Source organism: Euprymna scolopes, chromosome 21, assembly GCF_053919585.1.
Source record: "Euprymna scolopes isolate OS-2025 chromosome 21, ASM5391958v1, whole genome shotgun sequence".
Lineage (NCBI taxonomy): Eukaryota > Metazoa > Mollusca > Cephalopoda > Sepiida > Sepiolidae > Euprymna > Euprymna scolopes.
This window is the reverse complement of record NC_136502.1, coordinates 62,914,330-62,937,587: the sequence shown is the minus strand read 5'-3', so window position 1 is coordinate 62,937,587 and position 23,258 is coordinate 62,914,330. Positions and strand designations below refer to the sequence as shown.

Genomic DNA, 23,258 nt, shown 5'->3' with positions numbered 1-23,258 from the left:
CATCTATCTTTTGGAGCTTTGCCACTAGGTCCACTTTCTTTAGCCAAGCCACCACATCACTGAATGGCTTTATCATATTGGTCAGGCTGGTGGCCATAGCCAGAAATTTGATTTTCTTTTGTTGATCAAGTTGTGAGAAGTCATAACAGCGGTCCTCCAAACAAGTGGCTAGAAATCCAGCAATCGTCAAATGTCAAATGTCAAATGTCAAATGTCAAATGTCCTACTTCTCAACTCAGGCTACTTATATACAGCCTATCTTCCCCATTTGCATGTGTGTGGTGAGATTTCGCTGGACCACAGCTTATAAAACCACAGGCGTTATCTTTAATCTCTTTACCGCTCAAACTCGCCTGACACACAAATAGTAAGACTTCTGTTTCCTTAACTTAAGTGAGTTGTACAATGAGAATTGAGTGGTTTCACCCACTCATCTTCACCATGATTTCCGCTTATGCTTGTTCCACTGTAGTCCCTTGTTACTTGTTACTGGCTGACTGAAACATGCTCGTGAATGTGTAGCTACATATTAATGCTTATGTACAACAAATAAATGGTATATATTACCCTAATTCGGTATTTAGCACTCTTGCATTAACCTCGTTAAAATTTAATTGGTTGCTTTACTTCTGGAAAATATTAACCTAAAAAAAAAATATATATATATATATATATATATATATTATTTCATGTATCTACATTAAATTTTATTTCATCTTCAGTATTTACTTCAGCAGTGCCCAATAAGCGAGTAGAGCTAGATAGTATTTATGAAAAATATATAACAATAAAGATACACAAATTTTCCTTGTTTTATCCTTGTGAAGATTTATCAGGCTAGTGCATGAAATCGATGTTACTGTGTATTTTTATATATTCATGTTGTGCTGAGTTTGCTAGTCAGCCAATCAAATTCTTTGTTATTCACACACTCATTTACTGCAGCTTAAAACTATACCAATACCTAGTAAGCATGGATACATTATTAAACTAATTAAAAAATGGAAGAACTAATATGTTGAATGAGATAGTGAGCACACTTCTTCCTTAATAAGCATTAACACCTACATACAAAATAATCCTATGGATTCAAAAGACTAAAAAATGCAAAACCAATAGAACTAATGATTAACTTCAAAAATGATATCTTAAGAATTTATAGTTCTACCAACAACCCAACAACTTCCAAAACCAATTACACAACATTGTTAGAAACGTAAACAAGTCTAACAAAATCTTCCTAAAAGCAAATAAAACCAAAACATTTTATAAAATAAAGACAAACTAATCACAGAAAGCACTATGCAAAACTACAAATAAATGCAACTACATAGATATACAAATAAATACAACTACAGAAATATATACTAGACTAAAAGTTAACAACAAAGTTAGTAAATTCAAATCTAAGGAGGCTTATATCTTAATTACAAATCATGAATCTAATGTTAATAAATAACCCTAGCACTCGTTTAATCAATCTGATCAAACCTGAAATATGTAGACTTAGCAAAACATTCATTTCTAGAATAAACAATCAAATAAGAAAAAAGACCTGAAATTAATCTAATGGGTGAATACTGCTGAGGCAATTGCTTGGTCGAAAAATATCTGAAACAAAAACCAATATACCTTCCTACTGTGGTGAAAAAAATGTTAACTAATGCTCTGCTACCAAAACCGTACTGAATCTTGACGTTCTGCTATCAAAACTCAACTCCAAATCTCGACGCTCTGCTATCAAAATTTGCACCTCTGACCTCCAAATCAATAATAATCTCATCTCTGAAAAATTAGACTTTTTATATTCAACTGGAAGCATTTCATTAGCATGTCATGTAACAACAGTAAAACATATAAAGAGAAAGGCGGCCATTTACAAAATATTTTTCCATTTTCTTTGTCTACACGGCACTCGACAGACTGCACATAAAAAGGTTTGTCCTAATTTTTAATCATACTGATTACAATTTGGCATTGTGGACTGCTATCTATCCGTATCTGAAGTCCCGGAAGTGGATCCCTTGATTTCTGAGAACTTCGACGGAAGTCAAAACGAAACAGAAAAAACGATGGAGGAAAATTTTAGAAAAATCATATACATGGAAATGAAAAAGTTAAACCTAACATAAAAAAGATATCATTCTAAACTTAAAATACTTAAAAGACAATGCTAATATACATGAACTTAAAGAATAGACTTAGCAAAAATTCTTATGACAAAAATGTATTTAAGAAGTCAAGCAACATTTACAACACAGCTCTAAAAAATAGTGGGTAATATAATATCGACATCAAATACAAACAATAGGACACCATTAGTTATAATAAGACTAAAAATAGAAAATTAAGAAATATATCTATCAACTGCAAAATAAATGCCTAAAAGCACCGTTTACAAGGCCATAATATTTGCTAAAGGAAATCCGAATAACAAGAAGTATTATGTATTACCACCACAGAAGTAAATTAAAAAAAAAGGCCCAATAAAAACATCATTAGTGAATTACTACTAGGAGCTTAGGGAAAGTAGACGCTCACCAATAGTTGAGTGAAAAATAGTGTGGCAAGCCAGTACGTGTATGAACTTAAATGACTCATGTAGATTATGTATGAATGAGAAATTAGACTCCAGAAGTGAAATAGCAAGCGTATGAATACACAAAATAAATATTACTGCAGGAAAAAAAGCACACTAAAGAACAATAAATAGAATAAAAATAAATACTAATAAAAGCAACAATAACAATGATTATAATTATAATAATAATTAATAACTAAACAAATGAACTAGTATAAACTAAAATGTAAGGGGACATATCTGAACACATCCAGACTAAAACTAGGTCACTGTCCAGAACAAAGAAAATGATGCCTCTATCCTCTCAAAAAACGTACAAAGATAAGGGTGAATTAGAGGTCAAGTACACTTTTTTCTGATAAACATGTGACTATTGGCTGCGATAAATGGGTGTATGAATAATAAAGAATCTGATTGGCTAACTAGCAAATTCAGCACCACGTGAATATATAAAAACACTCAGTAACATCAAATAACCTGACAAATCCTCATGAAGATGAAACGTGGAAAATTCTATGTAGTTTAATTGCTATATATTTTTTCCAAACGTAATATATATATATATATATATATATATATATATATATATATATATATATATATATAAATTCCAACTTCAAACCAGAACTTTGTCATTACTTTAAAATGTTTATGCAACATTGCTGCTAATCAATGTTGCTGTATATTAAATCCTTGTTGCTCCTTTTTCTAAATTTGTGAGCGTGACATGGTCATATCGAAAATATCTAAATGCTACTGTATTCTAATATACAAAACCTACTTGTAGACATTTTAACTGTGGTGTGGTAACTGCCCAGTGAACAGGTGATCGCAATTGGTTATCTTGTGCATGGATATCTCCTCCATGGTTTATCAAATGTTCCAGAGCAATGTCATTTCCATCATGGCAAGCTTTGTGAATTGGACTTGTTCCATCTACAAAACAAAGAAACATGCCATTAAATGCTGACAGCTACAAAATCTATAGATCAGAAAGTCTTTCTAGGTTTACAAAAGAGTAACAGAATACAGAAACAAGTAATACAGTAATACAAAAACATATGTCCTCCATTCAGCTTAATCACTTAAAAACATGCAAGAATAAAAAATACTAATAGAAAAGAACATGTAATAAATACAGCTTATTCACTTTGATAAGGTATTTTCCATGGGACAAAATGATATGACGCCGTGACCTATATGATATTTTATGAAGCCATGCTTTGGTAATTGATCTTTATGATTTCTTTTAACGTGTCTATTCATGTCCTGTTCAGGAAAACAATTAAAAACAAAGCTCTATATCAAGATCAACCATAACTTTTCTTTACAAAGATTGCAATGGTAGTTTGTATGAGGGAGGTTCGAACTCACAACCTCTGTGTATAAGTCATACACAATAAGAAATTGACCTATAGTGCATATATGGTGCATTATGTTATTGAATGCTGTTTATCTCTCTAGTTGAACGTTGGTCAGTCGCTTACAAAAAGATGAGAATGGATAATGTAATGGTGAATAACAAAAAATTGTCTGTTATTAAATTATTACTCGGTGATATGTGAGGGTAAAATCTCATTAATCTTCATTTATTTATGACTAATCAAAAATAAAATATTATTAGGATTAAATATTAAAATCAATTAAATTTTTGGGGTTTAACACAAAATGACTGCCAAAACAGATTTAATTAATTTAATTACTTTAGAGTGTTTTACTCTAAAGTAATTAAATTAATTAAATCTGTTTTGGCAGTCATTTTTTGTTAAACCCAAAAAATTTAATTGATTTTAGTAATCACAAAAATATGAAGGAAAAAATGATTTTATATAGAAATTTGAAAATTGTATGAATTATAAAAATAGGAATAAAAAGAGTGGTTCCCATTCACTGCCGGAAAACATTGAGTGTGCTTACTAGTAGTTAATAAAAGCAGATATATTTTAATAAATTGTCTTTTTAAAACTCTGATGAATGAAAAGTTTTCCACTTGAAATTATTTATAGGGGATAAAAATGAAATTATATAGAAAAAAGTATTTGATTGGTTGCATTAGCAAAAAGACCACCTGCCACATTTACTAAATACACCTATTTACAAATACAATGTTATTTCTTGAATAAAAAAACAACATATTTTTGAGTAAACAAAAGTTCTCACTAAATTTTGAATTCCCATTATAACTGGAGTAAATGATCATTCATCGTTAAAAATTCTAATTTTGGGGGGATAATTTCTGTTTGGAACTATAAACTTTTCAAATTGTTTCTGCAAATAAAACTATTTAACCCCCCTCTCCGCGTTTTCGATAAAAACATAAGTTCTTTTCATTTCTGGAACTGTTATGTGTCTCTAAAAGTTCTGCCTCAATATTTTAATGTGCTATTACAGGGGCCCAACAATATTTTTCGGACACTTTGTATTTGACTTTCCGAGTACCATAGAGTGGTGAAATTTCCTCAGTAGAATAGCATAAACATATAAAGACAATACCTGCAATAAAAATGGAAGAAAATCGATTAGGTGAGGAAAAATGTTTAATTTTCATCATTTTTTACAAAACATATGCAACATTATTTTTCGGACATTGTTGAAAAACTGTTAATAGTCTGTAATATCACCTTTCTTCTCAATAACTTTTATCAATCTCTCTTTATAATGATCAAACATGTACACAATAACATCTCTACATTAGTTGTTTTTTAGCATCTAGTATTCGTTCCCATAGTTGAGCCTCTTTCGTTATTTCAGGTCCATCATAGACAAGTTGCGTAAGCATTGCCCAAACATTTTCTATTAAATTTAGATCTGGGCTTTTTGCAGGCCATTCCAAAGTAATCATATTCACTTTAGCCATCCATTCTTTCATGAGTTTTGATACATGGATGCTGCAATTGTCTTGCTGTAGAATGAAATCATTCCTCATCTCTCTTCTTATCCTTGGTAGAGCTTTCTCGTCCAGCAACTGTTTGTAGTTTTCGCTGTTCTGTCATCCTTTCAGACACTCTAACCATATATTTCCATTAGCAAAGATCTTACCCCAAACCATAATTCATCCTCCTCCCATCTGTTGTTTGTTCAGTACAACAGACTCACCCCTTCTCGACCAAGTACACCATCCACCAACCCCATCAAACTTGAAACACTTCTCATCAGTAAATATAACCTTCTTAAAATCCACATGCTTTGTTAACCACCTTTTAGCACTCTCCAGTCTTGCTCCTTTGTGTTTCTTTATTAGTGTAATTTTTTTCTTAGCTTTTGCATACTTTAAACCAATCCTATGCAGCGTTCTTTGTATTGTTAGGACGTTTACATCCAATCCACATTTCTCCTTCACTTTTCTTGCTGTAACTTTTTCTCCAGATGTCAAAAGCCGTATCAGAGTCCTCTTCGTTCTCTTTTCAGTCCTCTTGCTGATTGATCTTTTCATTCCTCTCTTCTTTTTCCATTCGGAGTTTAAGTGTACAAGCATAAAATTTGCATACATCAACATATACATGAACATAGCTCTTAATAAAAATAGGATTTTTTATCATGTCCGAAAAATAATGTCGTGCAAGTTTTTGCAAAAATCACAAAAACTAAAATTATCAAAGCCAAACTAATAAAAATGATTACACTAGTAGTGGATTTTCACTCCTCAACTACGTAATTACAATCTCAAAAGTTTTTGGCACTAGTAACCACCTTGAAGTACTTTTTTTAAAGTGTCCGAAAAATATTGTTGGGCTCTTGTATTAGTTTATATAGTCATCAGCAGAGAGACTGTTTCACTGTATCACAGCTCTTGAGTGTGGTTAAACTAGCAGCCATTCCAAGTCAGAGGTTGAATCTATGACCATCTAGTTGAACCAGTGCCCATAAACAGTCTCATCAAATGTCTATTCGTATATACATTTTGACCGCTACCTTTAAAGTGCTAGGTTGGTTTGTTTATTTACAAACAAAGAACTTTGTGTTACACTAATTAAATAGCAGATAAAACCATTTATGACAATGCTAAAAAATGGCGGAGAGGCTTTTATATAGAAGTCATCCACAGACAGACTGAATGATAGTATATCAATAAGGCTAACTAGCACCCATCCCCTCATTGATTGAATCTAGAGAGAGAGAGAGAGAGAGAGAGAGAGAGAGAGAGAGAGAGAGAGAGAGACACACACACACACACACACAATTAGTGAACACTCTGGCGCCCTAAGTTGAGAAATTCATGGAGAAAGAGGGGCATGGCCTTCAAGGTTGAGAAATTCATCTCGATTTCTGATTTCAATTTTTGCCAGTGGCTACTCACATTCTGAAGTATATACAGTGACATGCAGAAGTATTGAATGTTATTTTCTGTCATAACTTTAGTTTATGTTCGCCATTTTCCTGATATTTCATAAGTAATATCTCGTAAAGTTGTTTTGGCTGTCTGTGGAAGGATAAATAAAAACTCTTGGTTGAATTCATTTTTTTATCAAAGTTCAAAAATGCAAAAGTATTGGTTTCATCAATTTAATATTTTGTTGCATAGCCTCTGTTGTTGTTTTTTTTTTTTTGTTTTTGTTTTTTCACAATTTCCAGTCGCTTTCTATAATTAGCGACAAGTTTTTCACACTGATCCACTGTTACTTTACTCCATTCTTCCTTGCATAATTCCTCTAATTGCCTGATATTATGTGGATTTTGCTTATGAATCTTAAAAGTATTCCACAAGTTCTCAATTGGATTCAAATCAGGAGACTGATTTGTCCAATTGAAAGTACTAATACCATTATTTTCAAAGCCTTCCTTTGTAAATTTTGTGGTATGTTTGGAATCATTGTGATGTTGAATCACAAAATTCTGTCTTAAAAAGTTGCAGATTTCTGAAGATTCTTCTCTAGAATCTCCCTGTACATGTTACCATTCATTCTACCATGAATAACTTGTAACTGACCGGTTCCCCTGGATGAAAAGCATCCCCATATTATAATCGAACCACCAGTAAGCTTTAATGTTACCATTCATTCTACCATGAATAACTTGTAACTGACCGGTGCCCCTGGATGAAAAGCATCCCCATATTATAATCGAACCACCACTAAGCTTTAATGTTACCATTCATTCTACCATGAATAACTTGTAACTGACCGGTGCCCCTGGATGAAAAGCATCCCTGTATTATAATCGAACCACCACTAAGCTGTAATGTTACCATTCATTCTACCATGAATAACTTGTAACTGACCGGTGCCCCTGGATGAAAAGCATCCCCATATTATAATCGAACAAACACTAAGCTTTAATGTTACCATTCATTCTACCATGAATAACTTGTAACTGACCGGTGCCCCTGGATGAAAAGCATCCCCATATTATAATCGAACCACCACTAAGCTTTAATGTTACCATTCATTCTACCATGAATAACTTGTAACTGACCGGTGCCCCTGGATGAAAAGCATCCCTATATTATAATCGAACCACCACTAAGCTGTAATGTTACCATTCATTCTACCATGAATAACTTGTAACTGACCGGTGCCCCTGGATGAAAAGCATCCCCATATTATAATCGAACAAACACTAAGCTTTAATGTTACCATTCATTCTACCATGGATAACTTGTAACTGACCGGTGCCCCTGGATGAAAAGCATCCCCATATTATAATCGAACCACCACTAAGCTTTAATGTTACCATTCATTCTACCATGAATAACTTGTAACTGACCGGTGCCCCTGGATGAAAAGCATCCCCATATTATAATCGAACCACCACTAAGCTTTAATGTTACCATTCATTCTACCATGAATAACTTGTAACTGACCGGTGCCCCTGGATGAAAAGCATCCCCATATCATAATCGAACCACCACTAAGCTTTAATGTTACCATTCATTCTACCATGAATACCTTGTAACTGACCGGTGCCCCTGGATGAAAAGCATCCCCATATCACAATCGAACCACCACTAAGCTTTAATGTTACCATTCATTCTACCATGAATAACTTGTAACTGACCGGTGCCCCTGGATGAAAAGCATCCCCATATAATAATCGAACCACCACTAAGCTTTAATGTTACCATTCATTCTACCATGAATAACTTGTAACTGACAGGTCCCCTGGATGAAAAGCATCCCCATATCATAATCGAACCACCACTAAGCTTTAATGTTACCATTCATTCTACCATGAATAACTTGAAACTGACCGGTGCCCCTGGATGAAAAGCATCCCCATATGATAATCGAACCACCACTAAGCTTTAATGTTACCATTAATTCTACCATGAATAACTTGAAACTGACCGGTGCCCCTGGATGAAAAGCATCCCCATATCATAATCGAACCACCACTAAGCTTTAATGTTGCCATTCATTCTACCATGAATAACTTGTAACTGACCGGTGCCCCTGGATGAAAAGCATCCCCATATCATAATCGAACCACCACTAAGCTTTAATGTTACCATTCATTCTACCATGAATAACTTGTAACTGACCGGTGCCCCTGGATGAAAAGCATCCCCATATCATAATCGAACCACCACTAAGCTGTAATGTTACTATTCATTCTACCATGAATAACTTGTAACTGACCGGTGCCCCTGGATGAAAAGCATCCCCATATCATAATCGAAGCACCACTAAGCTGTAATGTTAACATTCATTCTACCATGAATAACTTGTAACTGACCGGTGCCCCTGGATGAAAAGCATCCCCATATCATAATCGAACAACCACTAAGCTTTAATGTTATTATTCATTCTACCATGAATAACTTGTAACTGACCGGTGCCCCTGGATGAAAAGCATCCCCATATCATAATCGAACCACCACTAAGCTTTAATGTTACCATTCATTCTACCATGAATAACTTGTAACTGACCGGTGCCCCTGGATGAAAAGCATCCCCATATCCTAATCAAACAACCACTAAGCTTTAATGTTGCCATTCATTCTACCATGAATAACTTGTAACTGACTGGTGCCCCTGGATGAAAAGAATCCCCATATCATAATCGAACCACCACTAAGCTTTAATGTTACCATTCATTCTACCATGAATAACTTGTAACTGACCGGTGCCCTGGATGAAAAGCATCCCCATATCATAATCGAACCACCACTAAGCTGTAATGTTACTATTCATTCTACCATGAATAACTTGTAACTGACCGGTGCCCCTGGATGAAAAGCATCCCCATATCATAATCGAACCACCACTAAGCTGTAATGTTAACATTCATTCTACCATGAATAACTTGTAACTGACCGGTGCCCCTGGATGAAAAGCATCCCCATATCATAATCGAACCACCACTAAGCTTTAATGTTCCCATTCATTCTACCATGAATAACTTGTAACTGACCGGTGCCCCTGGATGAAAAGCATCCCCATATCCTAATCAAACAACCACTAAGCTTTAATGTTGCCATTCATTCTACCATGAATAACTTTTAACTGACTGGTGCCCCTGGATGAAAAGCATCCCCATATCATAATCGAACCACCACTAAGCTTTAATGTTACCATTCATTCTACCATGAATAACTTGTAACTGACCGGTGCCCCTGGATGAAATGCATCCCCATATCATAATGAAACCACCACTAAGCTGTAATGTTACTATTCATTCTACCATGAATAACTTGTAACTGACCGGTGCCCCTGGATGAAAAGCATCCCTATATCATAATCGAACCACCACTAAGCTGTAATGTTAACATTCATTCTACCATGAATAACTTGTAACTGACCGGTGCCCCTGGATGAAAAGCATCCCCATATCATAATCGAACCACCACTAAGCTTTAATGTTCCCATTCATTCTACCATGAATAACTTGTAACTGACCGGCGCCCCTGGATGAAAAGCATCCCCATATCCTAATCAAACAACCACTAAGCTTTAATGTTACCATTCATTCTACCATGAATAACTTGTAACTGACCGGTGCCCCTGGATGAAAAGCATCCCCATATTATAATCGAACCACCACTAAGCTTTAATGTTACCATTCATTCTACCATGAATAACTTGTAACTGACCGGTGCCCCTGGATGAAAAGCATCCCCATATTATAATCGAACCACCACTAAGCTTTAATGTTACCATTCATTCTACCATGAATAACTTGTAACTGACCGGTGCCCCTGGATGAAAAGCATCCCCATATTATAATCGAACCACCACTAAGCTTTAATGTTACCATTCATTCTACCATGAATACCTTGTAACTGACCGGTGCCCCTGGATGAAAAGCATCCCCATATCACAATCGAACCACCACTAAGCTTTAATGTTACCATTCATTCTACCATGAATAACTTGTAACTGACCGGTGCCCCTGGATGAAAAGCATCCCCATATAATAATCGAACCACCACTAAGCTTTAATGTTACCATTCATTCTACCATGAATAACTTGTAACTGACAGGTGCCCCTGGATGAAAAGCATCCCCATATCATAATCGAACCACCACTAAGCTTTAATGTTACCATTCATTCTACCATGAATAACTTGTCACTGACCGGTGCCCCTGGATGAAAAGCATCCCCATATGATAATCGAACCACCACTAAGCTTTAATGTTACCATTAATTCTACCATGAATAACTTGAAACTGACCGGTGCCCCTGGATGAAAAGCATCTCCATATCATAATCGAACCACCACTAAGCTTTAATGTTGCCATTCATTCTACCATGAATAACTTGTAACTGACCGGTGCCCCTGGATGAAAAGCATCCCCATATCATAATCGAACCACCACTAAGCTTTAATGTTACCATTCATTCTACCATGAATAACTTGTAACTGACCGGTGCCCCTGGATGAAAAGCATCCCCATATCATAATCGAACCACCACTAAGCTGTAATGTTACTATTCATTCTACCATGAATAACTTGTAACTGACCGGTGCCCCTGGATGAAAAGCATCCCCATATCATAATCGAAGCACCACTAAGCTGTAATGTTAACATTCATTCTACCATGAATAACTTGTAACTGACCGGTGCCCCTGGATGAAAAGCATCCCCATATCATAATCGAACAACCACTAAGCTTTAATGTTATTATTCATTCTACCATGAATAACTTGTAACTGACCGGTGCCCCTGGATGAAAAGCATCCCCATATCATAATCGAACCACCACTAAGCTTTAATGTTACCATTCATTCTACCATGAATAACTTGTAACTGACCGGTGCCCCTGGATGAAAAGCATCCCCATATCCTAATCAAACAACCACTAAGCTTTAATGTTGCCATTCATTCTACCATGAATAACTTGTAACTGACTGGTGCCCCTGGATGAAAAGCATCCCCATATCATAATCGAACCACCACTAAGCTTTAATGTTACCATTCATTCTACCATGAATAACTTGTAACTGACCGGTGCCCTGGATGAAAAGCATCCCCATATCATAATCGAACCACCACTAAGCTGTAATGTTACTATTCATTCTACCATGAATAACTTGTAACTGACCGGTGCCCCTGGATGAAAAGCATCCCCATATCATAATCGAACCACCACTAAGCTGTAATGTTAACATTCATTCTACCATGAATAACTTGTAACTGACAGGTGCCCCTGGATGAAAAGCATCCCCATATCATAATCGAACCACCACTAAGCTTTAATGTTCCCATTCATTCTACCATGAATAACTTGTAACTGACCGGTGCCCCTGGATGAAAAGCATCCCCATATCCTAATCAAACAACCACTAAGCTTTAATGTTGCCATTCATTCTACCATGAATAACTTTTAACTGACTGGTGCCCCTGGATGAAAAGCATCCCCATATCATAATCGAACCACCACTAAGCTTTAATGTTACCATTCATTCTACCATGAATAACTTGTAACTGACCGGTGCCCCTGGATGAAATGCATCCCCATATCATAATCGAACCACCACTAAGCTGTAATGTTACTATTCATTCTACCATGAATAACTTGTAACTGACCGGTGCCCCTGGATGAAAAGCATCCCCATATCATAATCGAACCACCACTAAGCTGTAATGTTAACATTCATTCTACCATGAATAACTTGTAACTGACCGGTGCCCCTGGATGAAAAGCATCCCCATATCATAATCGAACCACCACTAAGCTTTAATGTTCCCATTCATTCTACCATGAATAACTTGTAACTGACCGGCGCCCCTGGATGAAAAGCATCCCCATATCCTAATCAAACAACCACTAAGCTTTAATGTTGCCATTCATTCTACCATGAATAACTTGTAACTGACCGGTGCCCCTGGATGAAAAGCATCCCCATATCATAATCGAACCACCACTAAGCTTTAATGTTACCATTCATTCTACCATAAATAACTTGTAACTGACCGGTGCCCCTGGATGAAAAGCATCCCCATATCATAATCGAACCACCACTAAGCTTTAATGTTGCCATTCATTCTACCATGAATAACTTGTAACTGACCGGTGCCCCTGGATGAAAAGCATCCCCATATTATAATCGAACCACCACTAAGCTTTAATGTTACCATTCATTCTACCATGAATAACTTGTAACTGACAGGTGCCCCTGGATGAAAAGCATCCCCATATCATAATCGAACCACCACTAAGCTGTAATGTTACTATTCATTCTACCAGGAATAACTTGTAACTGACCGGTGCCCCTGGATGAAAAGCATCCCCATATCATAATCGAACCACCACTAAGCTGTAATGTTAACATTCATTCTACCATGAATAACTTGTAACTGACCGGTGCCCCTGGATGAAAAGCATCCCCATATCATAATCGAACAACCACTAAGCTTTAATGTTATTATTCATTCTACCATGAATAACTTGTAACTGACCGGTGCCCCTGGATGAAAAGCATCCCCATATCATAATCGAACCACCACTAAGCTTTAATGTTACCATTCATTCTACCATGAATAACTTGTAACTGACCGGTGCCCCTGGATGAAAAGCATCCCCATATCATAATCGAACCACCACTAAGCTTTAATGTTCCCATTCATTCTACCATGAATAACTTGTAACTGACCGGTGCCCCTGGATGAAAAGCATCCCCATATCCTAATCAAACAACCACTAAGCTTTAATGTTGCCATTCATTCTACCATGAATAACTTGTAACTGACTGGTGCCCCTGGATGAAAAGCACACCATATCATAATCGAACAACCACTAAGCTTTAATGTTACCATTCATTCTACCATGAATAACTTGTAACTGACCGGTGCCCCTGGATGAAAAGCATCCCCATTTCATAATCGAACAACCACTAAGCTGTAATGTTACTATTCATTCTACCATGAATCACTTGTAACTGACCGGTGCCCCTGGATGAAAAGCATCCCCATATCATAATCGAACCACCACTAAGCTGTAATGTTAACATTCATTCTACCATGAATAACTTGTAACTGACCGGTGCCCCTGGATGGAAAGCATCCCCATATCATAATCGAACCACCACTAAGCTTTAAAGTTCCCATTCATTCTACCATGAATAACTTGTAACTGACCGGTGCCCCTGGATGAAAAGCATCCCCATATCCTAATCAAACAACCACTAAGCTTTAATGTTGCCATTCATTCTACCATGAATAACTTGTAACTGACTGGTGCCCCTGGATGAAAAGCATCCCCATATCATAATCGAACCACCACTAAGCTTTAATGTTACCATTCATTCTACCATGAATAACTTGTAACTGACCGGTGCCCCTGGATGAAAAGCATCCCCATATCATAATCGAACCACCACTAAGCTTTAATGTTGCCATTCATTCTACCATGAATAACTTGTAACTGACCGGTGCCCCTGGATGAAAAGCATCCCCATATTATAATCGAACCACCACTAAGCTTTAATGTTACCATTCATTCTACCATGAATAACTTGTAACTGACCGGTGCCCCTGGATGAAAAGCATCCCCATATTATAATCGAACCACCACTAAGCTTTAATGTTACCATTCATTCTACCATGAATAACTTGTAACTGACCTGTGCCCCTGGATGAAAAGCATCCCCATATTATAATCGAACCACCACTAAGCTTTAATGTTACCATTCATTCTACCATGAATACCTTGTAACTGACCGGTGCCCCTGGATGAAAAGCATCCCCATATAATAATCGAACCACCACTAAGCTTTAATGTTACCATTCATTCTACCATGAATAACTTGTAACTGACAGGTGCCCCTGGATGAAAAGCATCCCCATATCATAATCGAACCACCACTAAGCTTTAATGTTACCATTCATTCTACCATGAATAACTTGTCACTGACCGGTGCCCCTGGATGAAAAGCATCCCCATATGATAATCGAACCACCACTAAGCTTTAATGTTACCATTAATTCTACCATGAATAACTTGAAACTGACCGGTGCCCCTGGATGAAAAGCATCCCCATATCATAATCGAACCACCACTAAGCTTTAATGTTGCCATTCATTCTACCATGAATAACTTGTAACTGACCGGTGCCCCTGGATGAAAAGCATCCCCATATCCTAATCAAACAACCACTAAGCTTTAATGTTGCCATTCATTCTACCATGAATAACTTGTAACTGACCGGTGCCCCTGGATGAAAAGCATCCCCATATCATAATCGAACCACCACTAAGCTTTAATGTTACCATTCATTCTACCATAAATAACTTGTAACTGACCGGTGCCCCTGGATGAAAAGCATCCCCATATCATAATCGAACCACCACTAAGCTTTAATGTTGCCATTCATTCTACCATGAATAACTTGTAACTGACCGGTGCCCCTGGATGAAAAGCATCCCCATATTATAATCGAACCACCACTAAGCTTTAATGTTACCATTCATTCTACCATGAATAACTTGTAACTGACAGGTGCCCCTGGATGAAAAGCATCCCCATATCATAATCGAACCACCACTAAGCTGTAATGTTACTATTCATTCTACCAGGAATAACTTGTAACTGACCGGTGCCCCTGGATGAAAAGCATCCCCATATCATAATCGAACCACCACTAAGCTGTAATGTTAACATTCATTCTACCATGAATAACTTGTAACTGACCGGTGCCCCTGGATGAAAAGCATCCCCATATCATAATCGAACAACCACTAAGCTTTAATGTTATTATTCATTCTACCATGAATAACTTGTAACTGACCGGTGCCCCTGGATGAAAAGCATCCCCATATCATAATCGAACCACCACTAAGCTTTAATGTTACCATTCATTCTACCATGAATAACTTGTAACTGACCGGTGCCCCTGGATGAAAAGCATCCCCATATCATAATCGAACCACCACTAAGCTTTAATGTTCCCATTCATTCTACCATGAATAACTTGTAACTGACCGGTGCCCCTGGATGAAAAGCATCCCCATATCCTAATCAAACAACCACTAAGCTTTAATGTTGCCATTCATTCTACCATGAATAACTTGTAACTGACTGGTGCCCCTGGATGAAAAGCACACCATATCATAATCGAACAACCACTAAGCTTTAATGTTACCATTCATTCTACCATGAATAACTTGTAACTGACCGGTGCCCCTGGATGAAAAGCATCCCCATTTCATAATCGAACAACCACTAAGCTGTAATGTTACTATTCATTCTACCATGAATCACTTGTAACTGACCGGTGCCCCTGGATGAAAAGCATCCCCATATCATAATCGAACCACCACTAAGCTGTAATGTTAACATTCATTCTACCATGAATAACTTGTAACTGACCGGTGCCCCTGGATGGAAAGCATCCCCATATCATAATCGAACCACCACTAAGCTTTAAAGTTCCCATTCATTCTACCATGAATAACTTGTAACTGACCGGTGCCCCTGGATGAAAAGCATCCCCATATCCTAATCAAACAACCACTAAGCTTTAATGTTGCCATTCATTCTACCATGAATAACTTGTAACTGACTGGTGCCCCTGGATGAAAAGCATCCCCATATCATAATCGAACCACCACTAAGCTTTAATGTTACCATTCATTCTACCATGAATAACTTGTAACTGACCGGTGCCCCTGGATGAAAAGCATCCCCATATCATAATCGAACCACCACTAAGCTTTAATGTTGCCATTCATTCTACCATGAATAACTTGTAACTGACCGGTGCCCCTGGATGAAAAGCATCCCCATATTATAATCGAACCACCACTAAGCTTTAATGTTACCATTCATTCTACCATGAATAACTTGTAACTGACCGGTGCCCCTGGATGAAAAGCATCCCCATATTATAATCGAACCACCACTAAGCTTTAATGTTACCATTCATTCTACCATGAATAACTTGTAACTGACCTGTGCCCCTGGATGAAAAGCATCCCCATATTATAATCGAACCACCACTAAGCTTTAATGTTACCATTCATTCTACCATGAATACCTTGTAACTGACCGGTGCCCCTGGATGAAAAGCATCCCCATATAATAATCGAACCACCACTAAGCTTTAATGTTACCATTCATTCTACCATGAATAACTTGTAACTGACAGGTGCCCCTGGATGAAAAGCATCCCCATATCATAATCGAACCACCACTAAGCTTTAATGTTACCATTCATTCTACCATGAATAACTTGTCACTGACCGGTGCCCCTGGATGAAAAGCATCCCCATATGATAATCGAACCACCACTAAGCTTTAATGTTACCATTAATTCTACCATGAATAACTTGAAACTGACCGGTGCCCCTGGATGAAAAGCATCCCCATATCATAATCGAACCACCACTAAGCTTTAATGTTGCCATTCATTCTACCATGAATAACTTGTAACTGACCGGTGCCCCTGGATGAAAAGCATCCCCATATCATAATCGAACCACCACTAAGCTTTAATGTTACCATTCATTCTACCATGAATAACTTGTAACTGACCGGTGCCCCTGGATGAAAAGCATCCCCATATCATAATCGAACCACCACTAAGCTGTAATGTTACTATTCATTCTACCATGAATAACTTGTAACTGACCGGTGCCCCTGGATGAAAAGCATCCCCATATCATAATCGAAGCACCACTAAGCTGTAATGTTAACATTCATTCTACCATGAATAACTTGTAACTGACCGGTGCCCCTGGATGAAAAGCATCCCCATATCATAATCGAACAACCACTAAGCTTTAATGTTATTATTCATTCTACCATGAATAACTTGTAACTGACCGGTGCCCCTGGATGAAAAGCATCCCCATATCATAATCGAACCACCACTAAGCTTTAATGTTACCATTCATTCTACCATGAATAACTTGTAACTGACCGGTGCCCCTGGATGAAAAGCATCCCCATATCATAATCGAACCACCACTAAGTTTTAATGTTCCCATTCATTCTACCATGAATAACTTGTAACTGACCGGTGCCCCTGGATGAAAAGCATCCCCATATCCTAATCAAACAACCACTAAGCTTTAATGTTGCCATTCATTCTACCATGAATAACTTGTAACTGACTGGTGCCCCTGGATTAAAAGCATCCCCATATCATAATCGAACCACCACTAAGCTGTAATGTTACTATTCATTCTACCATGAATAACTTGTAACTGACCGGTGCCCCTGGATGAAAAGCATCCCCATATCATAATCGAACCACCACTAAGCTGTAATGTTAACATTCATTCTACCATGAATAACTTGTAACTGACCGGTGCCCCTGGATGAAAAGCATCCCCATATCATAATCGAACCACCACTAAGCTTTAATGTTCCCATTCATTCTACCATGAATAACTTGTAACTGACCGGTGCCCCTGGATGAAAAGCATCCCCATATCCTAATCAAACAACCACTAAGCTTTAATGTTGCCATTCATTCTACCATGAATAACTTTTAACTGACTGGTGCCCCTGGATGAAAAGCATCCCAATATCATAATCGAACCACCACTAAGCTTTAATGTTACCATTCATTCTACCATGAATAACTTGTAACTGACCGGTGCCCCTGGATGAAATGCATCCCCATATCATAATCGAACCACCACTAAGCTGTAATGTTACTATTCATTCTACCATGAATAACTTGTAACTGACCGGTGCCCCTGGATGAAAAGCATCCCCATATCATAATCGAACCACCACTAAGCTGTAATGTTAACATTCATTCTACCATGAATAACTTGTAACTGACCGGTGCCCCTGGATGAAAAGCATCCCCATATCCTAATCAAACAACCACTAAGCTTTAATGTTGCCATTCATTCTACCATGAATAACTTTTCACTGACTGGTGCCCCTGGATGAAAAGCATCCCCATATCATAATCGAACCACCACTAAGCTTTAATGTTACCATTCATTCTACCATGAATAACTTGTAACTGACCGGTGCCCCTGGATGAAATGCATCCCCATATCATAATCGAACCACCACTAAGCTGTAATGTTACTATTCATTCTACCATGAATAACTTGTAACTGACCGGTGCCCCTGGATGAAAAGCATCCCCATATCATAATCGAACCACCACTAAGCTGTAATGTTAACATTCATTCTACCATGAATAACTTGTAACTGACCGGTGCCCCTGGATGAAAAGCATCCCCATATCATAATCGAACCACCACTAAGCTTTAATGTTCCCATTCATTCTACCATGAATAACTTGTAACTGACCGGCGCCCCTGGATGAAAAGCATCCCCATATCCTAATCAAACAACCACTAAGCTTTAATGTTGCCATTCATTCTACCATGAATAACTTGTAACTGACCGGTGCCCCTGGATGAAAAGCATCCCCATATCATAATCGAACCACCACTAAGCTTTAATGTTACCATTCATTCTACCATAAATAACTTGTAACTGACCGGTGCCCCTGGATGAAAAGCATCCCCATATCATAATCGAACCACCACTAAGCTTTAATGTTGCCATTCATTCTACCATGAATAACTTGTAACTGACCGGTGCCCCTGGATGAAAAGCATCCCCATATTATAATCGAACCACCACTAAGCTTTAATGTTACCATTCATTCTACCATGAATAACTTGTAACTGACAGGTGCCCCTGGATGAAAAGCATCCCCATATCATAATCGAACCACCACTAAGCTGTAATGTTACTATTCATTCTACCAGGAATAACTTGTAACTGACCGGTGCCCCTGGATGAAAAGCATCCCCATATCATAATCGAACCACCACTAAGCTGTAATGTTAACATTCATTCTACCATGAATAACTTGTAACTGACCGGTGCCCCTGGATGAAAAGCATCCCCATATCATAATCGAACAACCACTAAGCTTTAATGTTATTATTCATTCTACCATGAATAACTTGTAACTGACCGGTGCCCCTGGATGAAAAGCATCCCCATATCATAATCGAACCACCACTAAGCTTTAATGTTACCATTCATTCTACCATGAATAACTTGTAACTGACCGGTGCCCCTGGATGAAAAGCATCCCCATATCATAATCGAACCACCACTAAGCTTTAATGTTCCCATTCATTCTACCATGAATAACTTGTAACTGACCGGTGCCCCTGGATGAAAAGCATCCCCATATCCTAATCAAACAACCACTAAGCTTTAATGTTGCCATTCATTCTACCATGAATAACTTGTAACTGACTGGTGCCCCTGGATGAAAAGCACACCATATCATAATCGAACAACCACTAAGCTTTAATGTTACCATTCATTCTACCATGAATAACTTGTAACTGACCGGTGCCCCTGGATGAAAAGCATCCCCATTTCATAATCGAACAACCACTAAGCTGTAATGTTACTATTCATTCTACCATGAATCACTTGTAACTGACCGGTGCCCCTGGATGAAAAGCATCCCCATATCATAATCGAACCACCACTAAGCTGTAATGTTAACATTCATTCTACCATGAATAACTTGTAACTGACCGGTGCCCCTGGATGAAAAGCATCCCCATATCATAATCGAACCACCACTAAGCTTTAATGTTCCCATTCATTCTACCATGAATAACTTGTAACTGACCGGTGCCCCTGGATGAAAAGCATCCCCATATCCTAATCAAACAACCACTAAGCTTTAATGTTGCCATTCATTCTACCATGAATAACTTGTAACTGACTGGTGCCCCTGGATGAAAAGCATCCCCATATCATAATCGAACCACCACTAAGCTTTAATGTTACCATTCATTCTACCATGAATAACTTGTAACTGACCGGTGCCCCTGGATGAAAAGCATCCCCATATCATAATCGAACCACCACTAAGCTTTAATGTTGCCATTCATTTTACCATGAATAACTTGTAACTGACCGGTGCCCCTGGATGAAAAGCATCCCCATATTATAATCGAACCACCACTAAGCTTTAATGTTACCATTCATTCTACCATGAATAACTTGTAACTGACCGGTGCCCCTGGATGAAAAGCATCCCCATATTATAATCGAACCACCACTAAGCTTTAATGTTACCATTCATTCTACCATGAATAACTTGTAACTGACCGGTGCCCATGGATGAAAAGCATCCCCATATTATAATCGAACCACCACTAAGCTTTAATGTTACCATTCATTCTACCATGAATACCTTGTAACTGACCGGTGCCCCTGGATGAAAAGCATCCCCATATAATAATCGAACCACCACTAAGCTTTAATGTTACCATTCATTCTACCATGAATAACTTGTAACTGACAGGTGCCCCTGGATGAAAAGCATCCCCATATCATAATCGAACCACCACTAAGCTTTAATGTTACCATTCATTCTACCATGAATAACTTGTCACTGACCGGTGCCCCTGGATGAAAAGCATCCCCATATGATAATCGAACCACCACTAAGCTTTAATGTTACCATTAATTCTACCATGAATAACTTGAAACTGACCGGTGCCCCTGGATGAAAAGCATCCCCATATCATAATCGAACAACCACTAAGCTTTAATGTTGCCATTCATTCTACCATGAATAACTTGTAACTGACCGGTGCCCCTGGATGAAAAGCATCCCCATATCATAATCGAACCACCACTAAGCTTTAATGTTACCATTCATTCTACCATGAATAACTTGTAACTGACCGGTGCCCCTGGATGAAAAGCATCCCCATATCATAATCGAACCACCACTAAGCTGTAATGTTACTATTCATTCTACCATGAATAACTTGTAACTGACCGGTGCCCCTGGATGAAAAGCATCCCCATATCATAATCGAAGCACCACTAAGCTGTAATGTTAACATTCATTCTACCATGAATAACTTGTAACTGACCGGTGCCCCTGGATGAAAAGCATCCCCATATCATAATCGAACAACCACTAAGCTTTAATGTTATTATTCATTCTACCATGAATAACTTGTAACTGACCGGTGCCCCTGGATGAAAAGCATCCCCATATCATAATCGAACCACCACTAAGCTTTAATGTTACCATTCATTCTACCATGAATAACTTGTAACTGACCGGTGCCCCTGGATGAAAAGCATCCCCATATCATAATCGAACCACCACTAAGTTTTAATGTTCCCATTCATTCTACCATGAATAACTTGTAACTGACCGGTGCCCCTGGATGAAAAGCATCCCCATATCCTAATCAAACAACCACTAAGCTTTAATGTTGCCATTCATTCTACCATGAATAACTTGTAACTGACTGGTGCCCCTGGATTAAAAGCATCCCCATATCATAATAGAACCACCACTAAGCTTTAATGTTACCATTCATTCTACCATGAATAACTTGTAACTGACCGGTGCCCTGGATGAAAAGCATCCCCATATCATAATCGAACCACCACTAAGCTGTAATGTTACTATTCATTCTACCATGAATAACTTGTAACTGACCGGTGCCCCTGGATGAAAAGCATCCCCATATCATAATCGAACCACCACTAAGCTGTAATGTTAACATTCATTCTACCATGAATAACTTGTAACTGACCGGTGCCCCTGGATGAAAAGCATCCCCATATCATAATCGAACCACCACTAAGCTTTAATGTTCCCATTAATTCTACCATGAATAACTTGTAACTGACCGGTGCCCCTGGATGAAAAGCATCCCCATATCCTAATCAAACAACCACTAAGCTTTAATGTTGCCATTCATTCTACCATGAATAACTTTTAACTGACTGGTGCCCCTGGATGAAAAGCATCCCCATATCATAATCGAACCACCACTAAGCTTTAATGTTACCATTCATTCTACCATGAATAACTTGTAACTGACCGGTGCCCCTGGATGAAATGCATCCCCATATCATAATCGAACCACCACTAAGCTGTAATGTTACTATTCATTCTACCATGAATAACTTGTAACTGACCGGTGCCCCTGGATGAAAAGCATCCCCATATCATAATCGAACCACCACTAAGCTGTAATGTTAACATTCATTCTACCATGAATAACTTGTAACTGACCGGTGCCCCTGGATGAAAAGCATCCCCATATAATAATCGAACCACCACTAAGCTTTAATGTTCCCATTCATTCTACCATGAATAACTTGTAACTGACCGGCGCCCCTGGATGAAAAGCATCCCCATATCCTAATCAAACAACCACTAAGCTTTAATGTTGCCATTCATTCTACCATGAATAACTTGTAACTGACCGGTGCCCCTGGATGAAAAGCATCCCCATATCATAATCGAACC

The 23,258-nt window shown here is 37.9% G+C and overlaps 1 protein-coding gene across 1 annotated transcript in view; it reads right to left on the bottom strand.

Moving 5' to 3' along the window:
- LOC145242415 (uncharacterized) overlaps nt 1-23,258 on the bottom strand; it is a gene marked incomplete in the record, with an annotated part of 668,062 nt that overhangs the window by 297,851 nt on the left and 346,953 nt on the right. Inside the window, 1 exon segment of the mRNA XM_080105451.1 lies at nt 3,363-3,517. Coding sequence (XP_079961577.1) covers nt 3,363-3,517 — 155 coding nt within the window.